This window comes from Myotis myotis, unplaced genomic scaffold, assembly GCF_014108235.1.
Source record: "Myotis myotis isolate mMyoMyo1 unplaced genomic scaffold, mMyoMyo1.p scaffold_m19_p_11, whole genome shotgun sequence".
Lineage (NCBI taxonomy): Eukaryota > Metazoa > Chordata > Mammalia > Chiroptera > Vespertilionidae > Myotis > Myotis myotis.
Window position 1 is genome coordinate 30,054,578 of NW_023416315.1, and position 22,283 is coordinate 30,076,860.

General features: G+C 34.4%; 1 protein-coding gene across 3 annotated transcripts in view; it reads left to right on the top strand.

Moving 5' to 3' along the window:
* The window catches only part of DGKB (diacylglycerol kinase beta), a 527,879-nt gene that overhangs the window by 94,773 nt on the left and 410,823 nt on the right, over positions 1-22,283 (top strand). For 2 of the 3 annotated variants that reach the window (XM_036328013.1, XM_036328012.1), the window contains exons 3-4: positions 9,790-9,866; positions 13,741-13,761. In XM_036328013.1, the coding sequence (XP_036183906.1) occupies positions 9,790-9,866; positions 13,741-13,761 (98 nt within the window). The remainder of the gene's footprint in view (positions 1-9,789; positions 9,867-13,740; positions 13,762-22,283) is intronic. The other variant, XM_036328014.1, reaches the window with a different exon arrangement.

The window sequence follows — 22,283 nt, forward strand, 5'->3', positions numbered from 1 at the left end:
TGGCTGTCACACATTCCAGTAATTCAAGCCAATTTACAAATGTCACACCATCAGAATAATGAGCTTATTGTCTGTTTCCCCCTCCCCCTTTGCAGTAGACACCACACAAAAAACTTGTGAGGCAATATGCGTTCATAAAAATGTAACTGTCTAATATTAGACATGTTTTTTATCATGATGTTTGACAGGTTGCAATATAAAAAATTTCTCGCAGAGGTAGATCGATATAATCATTTCTATTTATGGTTTCTTTCCATTCCTGGTGATCTCATTTTTGTCCACTGCTAAAGCCTCCCATAATCCTTTCTAGAACTGGGGGGAGGTAGTTTGGTTATATGTTTCTGTGCTCCTCATTATGGATTACTTTACATTAAAAAAATTGTAAACCTGAGGATGAGGCCCCTTATTCTGAGCAGCTGCTGTTGGGGACAGTATTGTTCAGGGTTATTTGGACCCTCTGATCTGCTTGGTTAAATTTCATTGCTGTTGTTTTTTCTCACTCTTGTGATCTCTTGTGTTACCTCCTTTGTTCTTCAGTTACTTTGACTGAATTCACTGCCTATATACATTCTATTTCTGCTTAATAAGTGTAACATATCCATCTCTCCTTACCTGAATCTAACCCATTATTGAAAATGTGAGGACTATTGATTTTTTAAATACTAAATGATCCTTTAACAGGGAAAATAATAATGAATTTCCAGCCAATAAAAACACCCATCCAAATTTTCCCAAGTAATAATAAATACTAAAACACCTATAGAAAACTCAACAGAGACTTTTTCATAATACAAAGCACTAAAGCGCCAATTATTTAATCATTTAACACATAACTATCTAGCACTTTATGAGCTTATTAGTGCACATGTGTGCAGTACTCAATGATACTGCTGTGTAACATATTAGATACAAATCACCTTTCTTTCTAAGCAGAAACTTGAAGTGTGAATATGTTAAAGACCCTTAAACAAAATAAAAACAAAAGAGAGACAAGGCAGTTTTAAAATATATATATATTTTTATTGATTTCAGAGAGGAAGGGAGAGTGAGAGAGAGCTAGAAACATCAATGAAGGTAACTATTTTCGGGGTGTGGGACTGAATATCCTTTTAGGGCAGGGGTGGGCAACCTTTTTGTGAGTGCGTGCCAAAACCAGCAAAATCTCTGACTCAAAATTCTTCTGCGTGCCAACCCTAATTTTTTGAGAACATGTTACGCCTACTTGATATCTCTTAAGGTGTACGTATGTGAAGAACCTTAAAGAAATAATAAAATTTATTCGAGCGACAAAAACACAGTATATGATGATGAAAAATACATTTATTTTTAATGTATACATGTACACTGATAGTCCGACAGAAAACTTTATGACTCCGTTTGATATTATCAGTGGGACTTTTGCTGCTGCATCACTGATGACAGAAATTTTACATCAGGTTTATATTTCGTGACCTTCAGAGATATGCACGGGCTACTGCTTTCATCCGTCAGGCTACTCCTATTACGAGACTTAACAAAATTCATCACTGAGAAGAAAGATTCGCAAGCGTATGCGGATGAAAACATGGAGAGTAACGCTGTTGCAAAGTTTTTTAAACAGAAAAAAATGTTCTGGAATGGCATTCCAAGTCCTCAATAGTTTGTTTTTGACACTTCTCTCTGGTACTCCTAATCGCTTTTTTTCAATGTTTTCCAAGTCAACTGTAAGGTCAATAAATTTCTGCTTCCAAATTGAGGTACTCTGAAATTCAATCAACTGCATTTCAAAGTCAGCCATGTCTATGGTCTTTAAGAAAACTTGTTATGTAAAATTATTTATTTATCTAAGATGCACCTACACTGAATTTATCTGAAAAATAAAAAAGTCGATATTAAGAAAAAAATTGTAAATGGAAGATTATAAGAGAGGGTTTCGGGTGCCAGCAAAAGTTACTGGCGTTCCCTGTTTGGCACGCGTGCCAGGGGTTGCCCACCCCTGTTCTAGGGTATGCTTAACATTGAATCATAGAATGGTATGGTTGGAAGAGTCCTTAGATATTGTCTCTTCTAATCTCCCCAGTATTAGAGGAAGAAAATGGAGGGGACTTCTGCTACTATTCATAGTATTTATAATACTATCGATAGTATGACAGAACTATCCTATAGATCACCTAAGAGCCAGATCTGGAAGCAAATCTCTCAACTACTTCTAATTCCATATACAGTGGTATCTCTTCTTTTCACATTGAAGCTTTTTCAGTCTCCAGAGTCATGGTAAAGGTGAGTAGAGCCCTACCCTGTTTGGCTCAGTGAGTAGAGCATCAGCCCATAGACTAAAGGATCCTGGGTTTGATTCCAGTCAAAGGCATGTACCTCGGTTGCAGTCTCTCTCACACTGATGTTTCTCTCTGTCTCTGACTCCCCCCGTCCCTTCCATTCTCTGTAAAAATCAATGGAAAAATATCCTTAGTGAGGATTAACAACAAAAACAAAAAAGATGAGCAGATACATCAAACCACAAAATAAATATGGCACATTTCTCTGAGCTCTGTTTTGAATTAAAAAATCAGGGGGCAATATTTTGGGGTTTTATGTTCTTTAAAATTCATACATGAGCATGTTACATGTAAGAATATGTATGCCAAAAAAATACGTAGAATTTTGTTTTCCCAGATTGCCAAATATTATGTTTCTTGCTCAATGTACAGAGATGAGAATTTTATGGTCAGTGACTAAGAGTAAAGTTCAGGTATTTTGTATTGTCTTAAAATAGGATGTTTTAAGCAATGCGACTAGAGAATACACTATTGTTGTCAGAATGTCTAGTTTTTCAGTAAGTGTTTTGCAACCCACATAAGAACTTTAAAAATAAATGAAATGAAGCTTTCATTTGCTGAACTAGTGTGGGTTTAAAAATTTTTAATAAGGTACAGATTCAAAATTATAACTCAGAGTTGCATTTCATTAAATATTTTGATTGAAATGCATATGATTGCACTTAATTCTATTAGCTATGAAAGTACATTTCCCATAACAAAAAATTAAAATTGATAATTAAAATATATATGCCAGATACTAATCCCAGCAGAAACAAGAAGATATTTTTATTAGCCCCATTTACCGATAGCAATAAGGTAACCACAAATAGTGAATAGTAGTTAAGCAGCACTCACCAACTCAAAAATCTGAATATTGAGTTAAAAATGGGTTCATTCATTTGGAGATTCCACCTGGGACTTGTGAAGAAACTATTTGAACAGGACTGCATGAAATAATCATTTCTTGAAATTATATATATTTTAAATTCTAGCTTGTCTTTCTGGGGAAATAGAATAAATATAAATTGTTAAAATCTAGTAGATGTCCTAAAATTACTTTTTAAAAGATAGAAAAATACAAAGGATAAATGAGCAGTCTTAAACCAAAGGAACAGGAAAAAATATGTAACTACAACCATAAAAGTTAGAGCGTGTCATCAAGGCTCAGAAAGTCTCCAGAATTATCTCACTGTGATTTTTCAACCTCTCCAAAATGAATCAAGTGAGTGCCTGCTGGGGATGTTACAGCCTCATCAGACGGCAAGGGCGGAGCAGAGGAGGTGAAGTGGGGACATGGGACTTCCATTATTTTGCCAGAGAAACACCCTTTTTACACCACTAATAATGATGGCTCCATATAGAGCTGAACTACTCAGGCTCTCTATTTTTTTCAGTCCCTGGACTGAAAGAAAGAAGGCTGAAAAGATGGTTATTAGCCAGAATTAAATATGTCCAAGCGTAATTAGCCACTTAACAGAATAAAGAGAAAAATGAAGGAGAAGGACAAAAAAAGAAGATAATACTCATAGAAGTACTGTTAACTCATGGGAAACACACATAAAAAGCAAACTGAATTAAAAGTCTCTCCTTGCCACCTCCGTTCGTGGCAGGTACAGAGAAGGTGGGTGTTTGAGTAGAAGGCATAAAGCTCTAAAAGTCACAATAGCTGCCAGCAATTGTTCTCTCTCATGCTGAAGAGGATGACTGGCAGAGCACACAGTCTTCCTGAATGGAGGTAATCACGGGCAACTCAAATGCAATCCCCTAGAAGTCATTAAACCATCTTCTTGCTTTCTTCCTTCACTTTCTTGCCCTCACACGTGGGTGGAGAAACCATAATCCTGGTGAATTTTAACTTTTTCCATTGTCCATTCACCTTTGTTAGCTCCTGGAGAATTTTCAACACCTCTTAGTACTTTTCCTCAAATCTCCTCAAATCATCCCCTCATGTCTTTTCTCAGCTGGTGGTTTTACTCCTCCTTCACCTACTAAAACAAACGTCATCACAACAACAGAACTTGATATGCACAAACTGGACATCTACCTCCCTCCAGCATAGGAACCCACATACTACTCTGCCTTCCCATGTAGGTGAACTGCCCATGCCCCCATGCGAAGCCAGGCCTTCTTCTGTGAATCAGATTGCCTTTTTCTTACCCACTAAACGTTAACCATTCTATAGTTTTCCCCGCATTTTTAATTTTCCTTTTCCACTGGATCATTTCTATCAGCATGCTGTTTTCTTTTCTCTTCTCTTAAAAAACAAAACAAAAACAACTTAAGTTCCTTTCTTGCCATCCAGCTACTGCTCAATTTTTTGCTTCTCTTGGAGCCAGTCTTTTAAAATGAGTTGCCTATATTTGCTGCATTCATTTCTTCTATCTTATGTTCCTCTTAATGCACACCACTGCTTGGGATTTTGCCTTAACTTCTAAATTGAAATGGTTCTAAACAGGGACGTGAATGACGTTCTTTTTGCTAAATCCAATGATGAGGTTCTGCTCCTCATCTTACTTGATATTATATGACACTTGGTTTCCATGACACATTGCTTGTGCTGGTTTCCTTACTATTTTACTCAATATGCATTCCTTGTCTCCTTGCAGATCCCTTTTCTCTTCCTGGCATCTGAACCTCTGAGTGCTCCAGGTCTCAGTCCTTGGTATCTTTTCTAAGATCACTCTCCATGTGATATCATATAGTTCTGTGTGATATCACATATTTCTATCACACAGTTCTATGATAGCACATGGAGAGTGAAGTTATAAATAACACTCAAATTTTGTTCTTTAACCCAGATCCTCTCCTGAATTCTACTCTTATGTATAATTGCTTTCTTTTATTATTATTATTTCTTCAATATGTTTTTATTTGAGAGAGAGGAAGGGAGAGGGAGAGAGAGAAATATCAATGATGAAACAGAATCAGCTGCCTCCTACACACCCCACACTGGGGATTGAGCCAGCAACCTTGGCATGTGCCCTGATCTGGAATCGAACCTTTAACATTGGAATGGTTTTTTTTAGAATGTTTAAAAGTCCAGGTGTCTAATTTTAATTAGCACATAAACTGCTACAAAGCAACTCTTGATATTTTTAACAACATATTTATATTTTGTTTTCAATCTCTCTCTACTTCTATTGTAATTCTCCAACAAGTAGATATGAACTTCTGTCTCTTGGTGACTAGTTCTCCAAATATCTTATTCAGTAGTTCTGTAGGTGTTTCTTTTTGGCTGCTGACTACAATTTAAGTAGAACATCTGTTATATCACCTGGGGAATTGCATTAATAACAATATCAATTTTCAGATCTTCTGGATTTCCAAATTACTATTTTTTATACTTGTGACATGAAGTCAGGGTAAGTAAATTTTTGAATAAAATGCTCTAATCAGTACTTTTCCCAAAATTCCCCCTTAGCAACAACCAAGAATATAAATATATATACACACAAAAACACACATAGGAAAATGTAGCAGGGAATAAATTGCTTATTCACTCTCAATTTCTTTGTGCATCCTTTTAAGGATCAGAGCAGTGGGGCAAAGACTGGGAATATGTGGAACATCTGTAATCATAACAACAATAAATGAATTTAGAAAAATAAGGAAGGCATATAAAATAATTACTGGTAGGTAGGTTTGGATCAGAATCTGATACACCTATGATACCAAGAGGAAGGGCTTATGCCTTCATCCAAAACAGCAAGAAACTTGAATGATGATCAGATGTTTGAAGTCATGTGTAGGATGGAACAACTGAACAGGAATTTGTTGGTCACCAGGCACTTTGCAAGACACAGTTGCATGGTCCCTATCATTATTCCATTTTTAAGTAGTAGAAAACTGAGCCACAAAGAAGTTAAAAATATGCCCAAGGACATTGGGCCAAAAACTCTAGAGCCAGGATTCAAATCCAAATCTATCTGGCTTTAAATCTTTCTATTGCTCCACGGGGCGTTTGTGATTAATCTGACAAGTGCATGCAGAGAGGCATTCAAATCACAAAGGCAGCCCATTCAAGATGCATCAGACACCTAAAAGGGCATGAGGTAAACTAAATGTGCCTCATTTTTCATGTAGCTTTTTTTAGGACCCATTAGTTTGATGCTTCTAATTTCTAAACAGTGCCAAATGCACTTATTGATTTATTTTTATCTTAGAATTATGTAAAGGGAATTAAATTTTCTTTGAAAACCATGTTAAAAAATCAGAACATTTCCAATTGTGAATTCCTACAATGTACCAATTTCACTCTTCTGCTATTGTATATTATGTGAGTCAGCCAAACATGAGAGGATTCACAGAGGAGCAACTCCTGCACTAGAGCAGGTGCTAGGAAGACAAGCCATAAGAAAATTTATACTACTCCTATGTGTCCCATATACATTTCATAAGTCCCAGCATATAAAAAGGTGTTTCCTGAACAAAATTACTCCCACTGTTAGGCTCTGTTCCACCTTAGTACTTAGATGATACTGATGGTAATGGAAAAGACCATCTAAAATGACCCCATTCTCTCTGTTGTGGTTGTCAATATTAAACTACTTCCTGGTAGGACTAATATACTAGTCAAAGGGCAAATATTGGCATCCAGTATTCTCTGAGTCCTCTGCCCTATTAGCCAAGCCAAACATCAGTGCCTCTGGAATTAACCCCGTGTTTCAGAATTGCCTAAAGTTGCGACCCTTCTTTGCTTTCTAGGAGATCAAATATTTTGCGCTGAGCATCTGTACTGATCCTTTGTCCCAAGTATTAAATTAGCTGTTTGAACCTGGCTGCCCTGCACTTCAGTTGTCAATCTTCTTGGATGCCAGACTTTTGTTCTCTTGCAGATATGTATTAAGTGTGAATTGATCTCCCAGCTTACAGCTGCCTGCCTGGCTGTTTGCCCGGATTTCTCAGCCTTGCTCAGCCCAGAATCTGTCACTGTGCTCTTGTACTTGAGGCTCCAATATTAGCTGAAATATGACTGAGACTTTATCTTTTAACTCACCTATTATCTATCCATCTAGGCGTCATTTCCTTAGTATCTATTTTGTTCCAGAGGGTAGGCCAGATTTAGTCTTGCATCTTTTCTCCTCTCCATTGCACCATTGTTGTTTTAAACAGACATGATTTAGAATTGACATAGTAAATAGATAGGAATGTGTATGGTGATAGCTAATAGGAAGAATCCAGAAAAGCAGCTGAATTACAAAGTAAATGTATACTCTCCTGTGAAGGGTGGTAGAACATAGCAAAAAGATTTTCACAGTCAAGGGGAATTTGGAAATCTAAGCAGATATGTAGACAGTTCATGTACGGGGTTCTGTTTAAAGGTTATTTGGTCCCAGAGAGGTTTTGTGAGACTCCCTGGTGTTCTATACCCAAATCCCCATCGATAGAATATTGGTTGGGCAAGTCAAGACCTCAGTCTTAGAGAGATTAGGCCCCAGAAAATTTATTGCAACAGAAACAGAAGAACAAGATCGTGTTCCAATCTGAACTATATTGTGAGGTAGGTATTGGATTGTGGGTACATTACAGATGTCAAAATATTAAAAATGGAACTTGAGATTGGAAAAGGAGCAAGGTGAGTTGATGGCGGTTCATCTGAATATGAATTAGAGCTCTTTAGATTGTCTCAGACCAAGATCAGACTTGAGCCTTAGTTCCTGGAAACAGCAGTCACAGATGTTGGCTCTTAATTTATTATTTTATTCCAGGTAGTTACCTCACTAAGAATATTCCAATGTAAATAACCAATAAAAAACTAAAAAAAATGACATGAGTAATTTTAAGAGTTGTTGTCTTCTCTAGGCATTTAAAAATGATTAGTGGATGTGGTTTTTTTTTTGTTTTTTTTTTTACTTCTATAGAAATCTGAAAAGCCCATTTTCAGGCAGTACAGGAAGGCCTATGTATAAAAAAAAACCAAAATTTTTTCTCCCCCTTTTATTTTATTATGGGGCTAAGGGATGGTTAAAATAAGCATAGTCTCTTGGGATATGTTATCCCAGAATTTATTCATCCGTATTTGTGTATATCTCTGTAGGTATCTACAGAATGGTCTACATCTATAAATAAGAGGAAGTAAAAGGTATTTTGCAAACTTAAAAGTATCCACAAAGAACAATTTGGGAATCAGCTTCTTGTTTCTTTTTAATATACCACTTAGTCTCTGAAGTAGTGTAAGTTTCTGATAAAGTATATGTTGAAGCTATATCTGTAATTTGTTGTAGTGTAGGAGTAGCTCTGATCAACCCCAATATTTATTACAATTCTATTGCTTCAGCTGTGTAATAAGTCTGAATGCAAGTACAGAAATTAAAATGTGTGTATTCTTCTCAAGGGCAACCTATAATCTAGTAAGGAACTTGCTATATTGTATCAACTATGAGCACAGTATTGGAAGTGCTAGCAAAATATATACTGCAAAAATATACAGGAAGCTTTATAGGCTTCAAGCACTAATCGAACATAAATCAAAACCATTATATCCATTAGGGTGGCCATAATAAAAAAGTAGAAAATAATGTGTCCACAAAATTATTGAGAAATTGAAATCCTCATGCACTGCCAGTAGGAATGTAAAATAGTGTAGTCCTGTGAAAATTTGTTGGCAATTCCTCAAAATGTTAAACATTGAGTTAACCATATGACACAGCAATTTCCTCTTAGGTATATACCCAAGAGAATTGAAACATTGGCATGGAAATATGTATGCTGGAATGTTCAGAGCAGCACTATTCATAATAGCCAAATTTTGGAAATAACTCATTTATAGCAGCTAATGAATGGATAAACAAAAAGTGGTATGTCCACAAAATGAAATATTTATAAATATGATTAAAGTCCTAAGGTTTATTTTAAAAATATGAAAAAGTTATTTAAAATACTTGTGGTAATGTATCTAAACTTTGTTTAATAATTGAATTAAAATGAGCTTTAATGTTGAGCTTTATGTATATTTAGAAAGTTCTCTCCAAAAAGACCTGCAAAATGCTAAAATCTGTAGCTTGCCTCTGAATGGATTCACCACTGAGGCTTAGCTACACATTTTATTTTTCTTGTTTATTCACCAGGGTTATTATTTAGTTAATGTAGCAATATATGAAAAATGCACTGTGTAAATTATAAAGTTTAACAAATACTTATGTTTTCTTTTTTTTAAACTAATTTCATTCATTTAGATGTTATATTACCAAGATAAAGGAGAAAACATACTGCCTACTTATTTATTTGCTCATCAATTTATATACTACATAGGCAGTGGTACCATTCTTGGGTATTGCACTTGGGCAAAACATCCTTTTTTTGTTCCTTCCTTTATTTGTGATTTCCTTTTTCAATTAAATAGTCTTTCAAAAATAGTAAAGAACATTTTACATGTTCACTTTAAGTTTTAATCTGCCGGTGCTTATATTTTAAGAGGTCTTTGTTTCTGGATAGGGTTTCATAACCAGAGTAGGCATGTATAAACAATGTTTGTATTTTCTGTTTCTTATAGATTCTACAAAGAAATTAAAAGATGTTCTTGAAGAATTCCATGGTAATGGTGTACTTGCAAAGTATAATCCGGAAGGGGTAAAACTTCTTTTTTCTTTTTTTGGTTTCATTTAAGCGCATGGAGGAGGAATATCTTAATGAATAGTTCTTAAAAATATATATGCTGTATACCATATACCATAACATAAAGAAAATGAAATTTATAATGAAATGTACCCTGGGAGATACATTAAATGTTGTACTTACTATCCTTTTAATACAAAAATATTTTGCAAGTGTAAATAACATTTTTATAGTCTGTCCATGAAAGATATAGGTAATCTACAATATAGTTTTTAGGCCCTTTTTCTGGAAGTCAGGAAACAGTATTAGATAGAAGGGGACAGAAAGGGTGTCTGACTCTTTATGACCTAGACATTTAAACCCCAGATGAACACCAGTGTAGGTCAGGGGGTTACTCTTTTCAGGGAATTATTCCCTTAACTGGAGAAAGATATTGTGATTGATATAACTAATCTAATACTTTAAAGAGCCAGCTGGGACAAAAAGAGGGGACTTCCTTCCCCCTATCTTGCTTTTACCTATTATCAGTCCCTGAATTTCTTTCCTTATAAAAACTTAATGTCCTGGTGATTGCTTTTGAACACCATGGTTGAATGAATTCCTTTCCCTTCCTAATTAATGGTTAGATAACCTTCCATTTAACGCCAGCTGAGAGGTGTTACATTTTAAATATTTGATCATCAGAGCTGTGAGTGCTTTTACAGCTTCATCAAGTCATAGTAGGGTTTATGGCAGTTAAAACACACTGCCCTTTGCAAAGGACCCTTTTGCCTGAATGTGTTATCTAGCCATCTAGATGGATTTATTTTGCTGATTAAAATGTGGTTTGTCTTTTGTTATTGTCATTGTGGTTTTGAATGTTTAGAGGAGCAGAGCTCCTGGCTGTCTTTCAACATTGTACTTCTCTGGGATTTTTATAGAACTTAATTTTAGTAAAAACCCAATGTCTAAATTCCAACCTTAAAGCTTTCATATTGTTTTATAATTTTCTATTGACTTCTAATAATTAGCTATTTTCATGTCATATTTTCTGCTGTCTAAATCTTTTAAAAATCTTTAATTTATGAGCTATTTTCTTTTGAAAAAATAAAGTCAATATTTAGTATCTACAAAGTATGGGGAAAATTAGGTAATTGAAAGCTATTCCCATTTTCCTATTAACAGAAAAGAAGTAGACATCTGACCTACATTTCCTCACATTTTATTTTCCAAGATGCTATAGAGAGAAAAGTGTTGGCAGATAAATTTGTCGAATTGAAGATCCCAAAGACCAAGAATGCAAAGTGGGAAAGTTAAACATGTCAGCTTTACTGCAAAACTATAAGACCCAAAAATGTCATTAATATTGACATTACCAACTATACTTAAAAACATGCATGTTATCTAATCTATATACAGATACGAAACTGCTTTTTATCGCTAAACATAGCTGCTGGCTCTAAATTCAACTGAAATGTGATGTTCACATAGTAGCTTTTTTACTTCAGTGATTTCTTATCTAAAGGATTCTCAAGACTTAGTCTTACTGATAATATATATTAAATGAGGATTATCAGTCACTGTACACTGGATTTATTGAGGTAATTGCTATGTTCAGTATTAGACACACATGTGATGTCAGCCTTTTCAATAATGCAACACCTCTCCATAATGCATTGATCTGTTCTTAAAATGTGTTATTAAAATAATGAACATTTGAAAAATAAAAAAGTTAGATCTCATTATGATCCAAAAGTAATTCTAATTTAAGAGTAGAATCACTTTCTAATGTTAATGCTAGTATGCATTTTCCCTTCAGGAGAAAATTTCTCTTAAGTTTATATGATTTTGAAACACTTATATGTATTTCACAAAAGCCAATAGGAAATAATTGGGAATATTCAATGTTGCATAAAAAATATTTAAGGCCTTAGGTTCTCTTCAGAACATGACTCAGTCCAGTTTATAAAAGGTCATTCTAACCATATGAAAGAATTCATGAAGAATGCATACTATCAGTTCACATATTGACTGGACAAGTTGAACACAGAATTGCTTGGCATAGATGATACTTAATGGTCAATTATAGAAGAAAAATTATAAAAGTTATTAGTCTGCCATTAGTATAAATAACTAACCTTTCGTTTTCTAACATGAACATAGTTACATCATCTACATAAAATGTATTTACAAAGAGAGAACTACATAAGTATTTCTAAAATTACTTCTTCCCTTAAAAGTAAAGCTACTTATGTTAGAGTTTTTATGTTTATTATGGTTCACTTATATTACTGAATGAATAAAAAGCACTGTATCTAAAAACTTAATAATCCAATGAAAATATGACCTGTTTAAATCTATTTTAATATAGAAGATATAGTAAGTATAATATATGAATGATTGATTTATTTTTAATTCTAATTTTTTAAAGATCATTTGATGATCATTCTTTGATAAAATAAACAAAAGAATCAATCATAATACATAAAGTCTAAACAATTGCTTTAAAGATTCTGTAAGTATAGGAAGTTTAAAAGGTTTTGAGATTTCAAAATATGATTTTAGAATTTTTAAGTAAAGAAACTTGTTTTAAGAAAAGTAAAATTAATTCCCCAAAGTTAACTAGCTAAGCTAAGTTCATGACATTAATCATAATAAAACCTAATTATCTAGAAACTCAATTTAAGAATGGTGCTCTTTACTCTTCACTACATTAATTAGGCCATAAAACTTGAGAGATCTGTGTTCCAGGGGTGGGTTGCATCTATCTATCATCTATCTATCTAATCAGTGATGGCGAACCTTTTGAGCTTGGCATGTCAGCATTTTGAAAAACCCTAACTTATCTCTGTTGCCGTGTCACATAGAGAAATTTTTTGATATTTGCAACTATAGTAACACAAAGATTTATATTTTGATATTTATTTTATATATTTAAATGCAATTTAACAAAGAAAAATCAACCAAAAAAATGAGTTCGTGTGTCACCTCTGACACGAGTGTCGTAGGTTTGCCATCACTGATCTGTATCTATCATCTATCTAAATTTGGCCTGGATTTCAAATTCCATTCCAAATTGTTCCATTGACATCTAAAATGATGGAAAGAGCCCTAGCCAGTTTGGCTCAGTGGATAGAGCATTGGCCTGTGGACTGAAGTCTTAGGTTTGATTCCAGTCAAGGGAACATGACCAGGTTGTGGGCTCGATCCCCAATAGGAAGCATGCAGGAGGCAGCCAATCAAGGATTCTCTCTCATCATTGATGTTTCTCTGTTTCTTTCTCTCTCTCTCTCCCCCCCCTTTCCCTTTCTCTCAGAAATTAATAAAAATATATTAAAAAATAAAATGATGGGAAGACATGAGGTAGTGGCATATGAATGAAAAGTCATTTATCTTTAAAAACATGGAAAGAGGGTAGGCATGTTATTCTAATAGAAAGAAACATTAAGAGTAGGGAATTAAGTACTCATTAATATATCTTTACACATGCTGTTATTTTCATAAACGTCTCCAGAAAATTTTAATTATACTGTGTGTGTTATTCATTGTATTTATCGCATGCCAATTAGAACTGCTTGCTTATTACATCAAAGCTAGATCCAGTTCGTGATTCTCAAACTTCCGCTTGCATCAGAATCACCTGGAGGTGTCCTATAAGACACAGATTTTTGCCAGTTCCCTCAGTCCTCCCCTTAGTTTCTGTGTCCCTGGGGTGGGGTTTAAAAATTGGTATTTCTATCAGTTTCCCAGTTGACTCTGATGCTGCTGCTTTGAAAGCACATTTTGTGACCCATGGATCTAGGGTATGTTTTAAAATCTATCTTTCTTTTAAATGATCAGTGATAACGAAATAATGAATATAAATGATCTTACATTAATACATGTATTCTTTCTTTCCCTGCATGCACAGAAACAAGACATTCTTAACCAAGTAAGACATTTTCTTTTCTATTCCAATCTGTCTTTCTTACCTCTGGTGTGAGCTATGAATAAGGAGCTGAGATCCTTACCACTGAGCTATACTTCTTTAACCAATAATACTTATAGGATATACAAGTTTACCTATAATACTGGGATGTTATAATTTACTGATATTTGTTCAAATCAAAGTCATGGAGGGACTGATACATTAATTATGGAATCTGAAAGTCCTGTGTGTGGGCTTTAATTTTACAATATTTGAATTTAATTTTCTAATTTCTCTTAACATAATCAGGCTCTGGTAGAATAATTTACTTATGAAAGCCTTAATTAATTTATCAATGGGAGGTTTAAAATTGTATTTAAATACAATAAGGATTTTTCAAATTTGGTCGCTAGTACTGTTAGAATCTGAGAGGGAAATATAACTAAAATATTGAATTTTGCTCTGTTGGGGAAAAGAGTAACCTACCTGTTACTCTCACCATTCTCTCCAAGTAAAATCCATTTTGAAAACAAGTTTTAGGTCCATAGTTTAGTTGGGTATAGAGAATCACAACACAATTTTTAGGTTCTCGAAATGGATTTTTCTATCATACTAGGAATATATGGTGTTGTCTAAAACCGTAATATTGTCTCCTTGGACAGTATTAGAAATGTACTGGCAGCTTCTTATTCACAAGGTTCCCTATGGTTTAAATGACACTATAATTTCATCCGGAACATATTACAGTCCAACTGATTACATCAGAATGCTCTTGCCTGACTTAGATAGAGGTCTCACATGTTACAGTCTCCTAGAACAGTGGTCGGCAAACTGCAGCCCCTTGAGTGTGGCTCTTCCACAAAATACCACGTGCGGGTGCGCATGTACAGTGCGACTGAAACTTTGTGGCCACACTCAAGGGACCAAAGAGCTGCATGTGGCTCATGAGCCGCAGTTTGCCGACCACTTCCTAGAATAAGGCACAACTGAAATGGCAACTCATTGATTGTGATGCCTTTTACTAGCCTCTCTCAGAGGGCCTTCCCTGAACTCATTCCTAAACTTTGTGCAAACCTACTAGCTCCTCCAAAGACGGGCTCTATGGGCTTTAAGGTAGTCGGAGGCAACTCCTTATAGCTGCTTTCTGAAGCAGTCTTTAGCTATTAATAGGGCATTTGTTGAGCACCCGGTCAACAAACACACCTTTCTGCACAACTTGCACGCCCACTAGAAGCTGCATGAAAACTGGTGTCAAAGTTAATTCTGCCTCTTATTGGCATTAGCAGAGTGAGTTTCTCCGCCCACCCGCATTGTTCAGGCTTTGTTCTGTGTACAGTTACTTAGGCAGGTAATTCCAGTTGCAGAATAGAAATAATAGGAGAAACTCGGGCTAGCCAAAGAGAAATATAGAATGAGGGCATGTGTATTTGTTGCTCTGTATGTGTTCTTTGTCAGTATTCTGGTGTAGGGTTTTCTCTTTATATTTCCTGTCAGTAGATGATCCTTGGCCCAAGGCTGAGTTATGTTTTCATAGCTCCCTGAGCTTCCCTTATCTTTGCACTTGCTATTGTGTACTATAGTTTTGTTACGATATATACCCTTTACATTCAGATAAGTAGGTTGCTTCAATCCCTTAATAAGTAATCTGGAAATTCTGAACCTACATTTTGTACTGCTGCCGCCTACTGTGATATTTTAAATGTCTTTAACAAGGATATTGACACTGATACAATTATTAGCAGTGATATAAACACCCTTTTATTGTAAGCTATAATTGTCCTTCCAGGACCAAAGCAACCTTTCCCATTAAAGAAAGCATCTGGAAAGTATAACAGAAATTGTGGTTTTAGGAGTTCAACTGAACTGAGTTCAAATTCCACATCTGCCACATATTAGCAGGTCTTGAACAAGCTATTTAATCTCTCCTAGCTTCAGTGTGTTTACTTATAAAAAAAAGAGTGTCTGCCTTATTGATTTGTTAAAAGGGTTAAATTCTATGTGAAATAATTAGCTTCATGTCTGACATACAGCTGTTCCATTGATATTTAGAGGCAGTGGCTCTTGGTCACATTTTAGTGATCAATAGGATTTCATAACAAAAGTTCAAGAGTATGTATGAAAGGTGAAAGTAAGAATATTTGAGATACACCCCCAACTAATCCTGTAACCTTGATTTTTCTCAGTTTCATTTTTCTCATCTATAAAGTGAAAAAATGTAACTCGATGCCTTTTCCAACTCTAATATCTTTGTACTGTGAGGGATGAGAGGAATACATGACATGTGATGTGCTTTGCCTGCCAAGCCAGACCACAATCCAGAATGATGTCCTTGTAGGAGAGCTATTGTGTCTGTTGTGTTTGCTCCATATACCACAACTGCAGAAATGCCAGGACAGTTAGCAAGGAAAGGCAGTAACATGTTAAGGAATGTTTCTGTTTTTCTTTTCTCTTGCTATCAACACAATTTCAGTCATCTTCCTCTTCTTATCAGTTTTGAAAACGCGCCAACAAATTCAATAATACAATACCTACTAGAGTTCTGTATTAATCTGATTTTAACTATGCACTAATCATTGTTGAAATATATAGTATCTTTTATTTCAATATGTGACCTTAATTTTATATCTTGATATTCAGAATATAATGGTAATTTAGAATGAAATTATGCCCAATAATTTGAAAAGATATTTACATAAAACCATGAGAATGATTTCTTATGTTATAAATAAACAAATTAATTTGAATAGTTTATTACAGGTTTCTAATAATTGCACTGAGAATCAAATCTCAACATTTATAAAAAATGTACTATCTTTTATCCATGGGAACATTTAGATTTTTGAGAATGGATCCTCTGCTACATTTTGTGCTAAATTGAAAGCTTAGCTGAATTTGACTGTGGCTAGATAATGAAAACCTAATTACAATTAATCTATTTCTCCCTTAAACTTCTATACTAAACATGCAGAAATTTAAAAATAAGTATTTAAGATACTACTAATTGCTTTCAATTGTTTTCTCTAAAAGTGAGTTCTAAAAACAAGCTTAAATAATTTGGAAAATAAATTGATAACTCTATAGTTTTAATAACAGCCTACTTAGAATTGTGGAATTTAAACACACTATGCATATTGTTATTTTATAACATTTATTAAATAATTCATATAGGAGTTAAAATCCAGTTTAGAGAACAAAAGTGATACTGGGATTTTCAGGTGATCTTTTTTTGCATTTTCCCACGGAGAAGTACAACAACCACTTTAGGTATGTGTCACACCTAAAGTTTATTTTTAGGTTTGTCTATTGTTTTTGTTTGTGCATTTTCATTATCACAAATAGTTCTTTTGAGTAGAAATATAAAATATACTAGGGAAAATAAAAGTAGAGATTTGGGTAGAAAGAAGTCTTCAGGTTTTTAATAGGTAAAGAAAATTAAAATATTTAAGATCATGCTACCATTCCCATTTAGAAAAATACGCACAAAAACAGTGTGAACAGTAGATGTGAGTAGAAGGGTAGACTAGGTATGAGTTATTGAAGCAGTATAATTAGGTGGTGAAAACTGGGATAGCAGTAGGATTATAATGGAGGCTGGAGCAGATTTAGAACACATTTCTGATATGTGGTCAAAAGTAATAGGTTAGCTTAGAATGTCAAAGGATAGGAAAAGAGTTATAGTCAGCTCAAGATTGTGTAAACAAGTAGATAATAATATCATTACTTTTATTTATTATTTTGTCTAAAGCTTTTATTTATCTCCCAATTATTGTTGACATACTATATCAGGTGTACAACATAGTGATTAGATATTTATATACCTTATGAAGTGATCATTACTTTTATTTTATATAATTTTGTATTCCGAAGTGGTGATAGTTTGGTCAATGCATTTGATAGAGATAAACAAGTGGCAGAGTATCTTGTATTATGTGTGAATATTGGAAAATCTGTCCATAAAATTGTCCTTTGGTCAACTATCACATAGTGGATTTTGAAATTAGAAATATTTATGTCCTTGGTACTAATAGTTTTTAGACCTTGGCGATTTATTTAACTTTCTCAGCCTCAGTTATACAGGAGTGATAATAGCATCTACCTACTGGGTTACTGTGAGGACTAAAATATAGTAATACACATAACAAATGTAGCATAGTTCCTAGAACAGTGACAGATATTGTTTCCATTACATGCAACAGACATTTTAATCAAATGTCTAATATCATCTTCTTATTATGGATAGTGGAGTGTATCCCCGACTATAAAGATTATAAGGAGAGATGAAGCTCTAAGGAGGAGTTTGGCTTAGAACAATCGCCTATGAGAGATAAACGTACAGAAAGTGAGCAAAGCATTTGGGACAAAAAGAAGCTAGTGTGGATTGCATCCCAAATGCATGTATAATATGCACTAGATGTTGTGTTTGGTCCTTTGGGAGGAACACAAATGGTCAAGATGATCTTTGCTAGCAGGGAGGGTAAAACTAATAAATCTATTTTACAGATTGCTGACAGAATGCTTCAATTCAGGGAATTTGTAAGCCTTTAAAACAATGAGTGGGTTTCCTGTCCCCTTTGTAAAATCTCAGTCTCTCACTCTTACACTTTGGCTGTTCCCTGGTCTTCTAATCCTTCTCAACTTGATGTTTCTCACATCGCTAACCTTGGGACATTTGGGCCTTGATAGATTGAAAAGAATAGAATCCATGGGATAGCATATATTTTAAATCATTTCATCAAAGTCTTGATAATTTTATCATTAGTTTTATTGAATTTGTTTTAATGTGGTTCAATATTAAATATAGATCTATACACAATTACACTTTAAAATCATCTTATTTGAGATTTATTAAGTAAAAGAATATATTCCTGCTGTGAAACATTTTTCGTATTTACTCTATCTTATAAAATCTTTTCCCATCTAAATCAAATTTTTTCCTTGCTAGACTGCCTCAAAAGAGACAGGTGAATGAAATTGTGTTATTTTTGCAATTGCAGTGTCCATACCTCAACTATATATATTACGGGGCTCTACAATATAAAAGACATTATGTGATACAAAGTTGTCAGATCTTGTAGTCCAGCAGGAAAGAAGATAAACTTGTCAATGTGCCCGCACACGTATCTGCATTCAGAGCACTCCCATCTTGACATTTTCTTTAAAGGTGAATGTACAAGTAAGCAATCGTTACCAACTAACGTTATACATTCATAGTTGTTCAAGACATTCTTACTGGGCTTTATTTTTTGAGGAGAAAACACATTGAGAGCGTGTGTGTGCCCCGCTAACAGCTCACACCCGTCCTAGTGACAACCCTGAACAGTAGATAAGAGAGTGTCATACTGGGTTAAAATGGATTCCAACTGAAGCACAAAACTTAGTTGAATACAACTTAGTTGGATACAGACCCTTGATTACAAGTTATACAAAAAGCATGATTAAAAACATTCTGCTGAAATTTGTCTAATTCATTAATTGCATTTTGTAATTACCCACGAAAATAACTTAGAATAGCGTTGTTTGTTTTTATTGCTACTTGTAATCCTTTACAATAAAATACATTTCTAATTTTCTTTCTACTGAGTCTTAATAATTGTTAGTCTTAGGTAAAGCTACAATTCATTGATTATGTGCCTCGGAGGTGATAAAAAAGTTTTCATTTGCCAAAACTAATTTTAAAAAATTCCAGGTGTCCACACTTTTCACTCTTTCTTTATAAAGGAAGTTCCTCCATGGTAGTTTCAGAGGACTATTACGCAGCTCTCTGATATTTCAAGTAATGAATAACCCACTATAGTACAGATAAGCATAAGAAGTGAGACATTTAATATGCACTTTTTTCCTGAAAGTATTTTAATATTAAAAATGTGAATTTGAAATCTCGGGAAGTTAGCCATGCTATATGTTAATTTATATATACACTTTGGCTCAGTGGCCTTTACATAATTTTTTAAAATTGACTTTTAGAGAGGGAAGGGAGAGGGAAAGAGAGAAACATTGATGTGAGAGCAAAACATTGATTGACTGCCCCCTACAAGGGAATCTTGCCAGCAACCCGGGCATGTGCCCTGACCTGGAATTGAACCAGCAACCTTTCTGTACATGGGAGTATGCCCAACCAACTAAACCTCACTGGCCAGAACTATATTATTTTAATTTATTTAACATAATTAGTTAATTATATTGATGTGGAAATGGTGAAAGAAAACCTCTGGCTAAGTTAAGTTTTTGTCTAGCTTGTTTGATTAGAGATCTTTTTTTCCAGTTGCTAACATAGGATGGTATGCAATACATGTTGAAAAATGAGTTAAAGAAATAGTTAAATGGTTCATTTTTATCTTTTAAAGATCATTTATTAATTAACAGGATCATATGACTATAATAACACTCCTTTATTCCAGACAAAAATTAGTCCACATTCAATTTTCACATTTCCTAGCAAACGTGTGTATGCACAACTAATTAATAAGTATGTCAGATCATGTGATTTCCTGCTACAAATGCTCTAATAACTATGCCTCTCCCTCTACCTTGAAGCCATAAGGTTGATATCTTTTTTTATTAATATATTTTTATTGACTTCAGGGGGGGAGGGGAGAGAGAGAGAGAGAGAGAGAGAGAGAGAGAGAGAGAGAGAGAGAGAGAGAGAGAGATTGATCGGCTGCCTCCTGCAACCCAGGCATGTGTCCTGCTGAGGAATTGAACCATGATCTTCTGGTTCATAGACAGACCATGAGCCATGCTGGCTGGGCATGGTGGTCTGAGATTTTGCTTGATTAGGCCAGTTCACTCACCACCAAAGATCCTACTTTAACCTTATCTCCTACTATTCTAATGCTCCCTCACCCCTTATCCAGTCTCCTGCTCCTCTTCACTGGTTCCTATAGAAATTCCTCTCACCAGGAGCACTTTTATACCTTAGGGCATTTGCACTGCCTGTTTTGTCTATCTGGAATGTTCTTTCTTCAAATACGCGCAAAGCTCTCTCCCTTATCACCTTTAAATCTTTATTCAAAGAACAAGTTCTCATTTTCTGATCATCAGATTTAAAACTGTAAGTACTCCCTTCCCAAATATAGAAACCTTTGTCATCTATATTTTTTTTTATAACAAACGGAATGCAGTACCATCAGACATTGTACCTTTAGCTGATTTGTTTTGTTATTTCCTTATTCCATTCATTAGAAGATAAGCCCTTGATGGAAGGGTTTTACATATTCTAGTAACATCATTAACCCAACACCTACAGCAGAACCCAGTGCAAAGTGGGTGCACAGTGAACACTGGCTGAATATGACAGACTCTCCATCCTGAAACTGCCAGGATAAATTAAAGTAACGATAGAATGACAACATTTGTTTTCATCCACTTGGAATCTGCTTGGATGAGTAGTAGTGTTATTTCTTTTGTATTAACAGGGATTTAAAAACAAAGGACCCAGATGGTCAGATATAATAACGAAAGGCAGATAGAAACGTGTTTTAAATGTGTGCCAATTTGGCAGCAACATCTGAGCTGCCTCCTCAGTTTGCATTCTTTACAGATTCTCTATATCATCTCCCTGAATAGTCTGTGGATGCTCCATAGGGGAAAAACTAAAAAAGCCGTTCAAAATGTTAAACATTATTTGATGTGTGTGTTTCTGAGCTTAACAGCCAATTCAATTAAGTGTGTCCCAACTTTTTTTTTTATTAGTGTTTCCATTTATATGCACTTAAATGATCTCGTTCTGTGTAAAGGTCACAGTCTTCAAAAACAAATTCTAATCCCGCTATCTGTCAGCCTTAAAATACACAATACCTAATTTTGGGAATGTTCTGCTAAATCATAAGGTAAAGAAAATGTACAGGTTGAGGAGTATCTATCCACATACAGAAATGTTTGACATCTTGGATGACATAAAATTTTAGGAGAGATTTGAAAATCTTTTACTAATAAAGTAAAAAGAAGATGGATGTACCAGGACATACCGAAGCAATTAATATATATATATATTTTTGCTTTGAAGAAGTTTTGGCTTTGCAACATTGGTAGTTATATGTAATGACAGGAAATGTAAGAAGGAAATTTGCCCCCTCCGACACTGTAAAGATTTTGAAGAAAGAAATTTACATTAGGAGTAAAACTTGAGAAATAAATAGGATGGCATTGTCTCATAGAAATCATTTAAGAAATGAGGAAATTTATGTTCCATTATTATGTCTGTAATAGGCTTTTACTTTTTAAAGTACGATAATCTGTTTTTAAATGATTGCTTTGTGAAAGCAGTAATTTGCCAACACTATCTGATATGGAATAGTTTCTGTAAAATGTCTAAGATATAAATACTTGCAGGTGTGATGTGGGAAGATAGATATAGTAAATTTTCCAGTTTCTTTTTTTGAAAAATAAAGAGGAGGGAAATTAAGACAATAAAAAAATCCCTCTTACTATAAACCAATGCTTCCTTTTATTTTTTTTATTTAATTTTTTTTTACATACCATGTGCCCTAGGGTTAATACATACCCTTTACATGAATTTATATTGATTTATTACATTTAGGCAACAA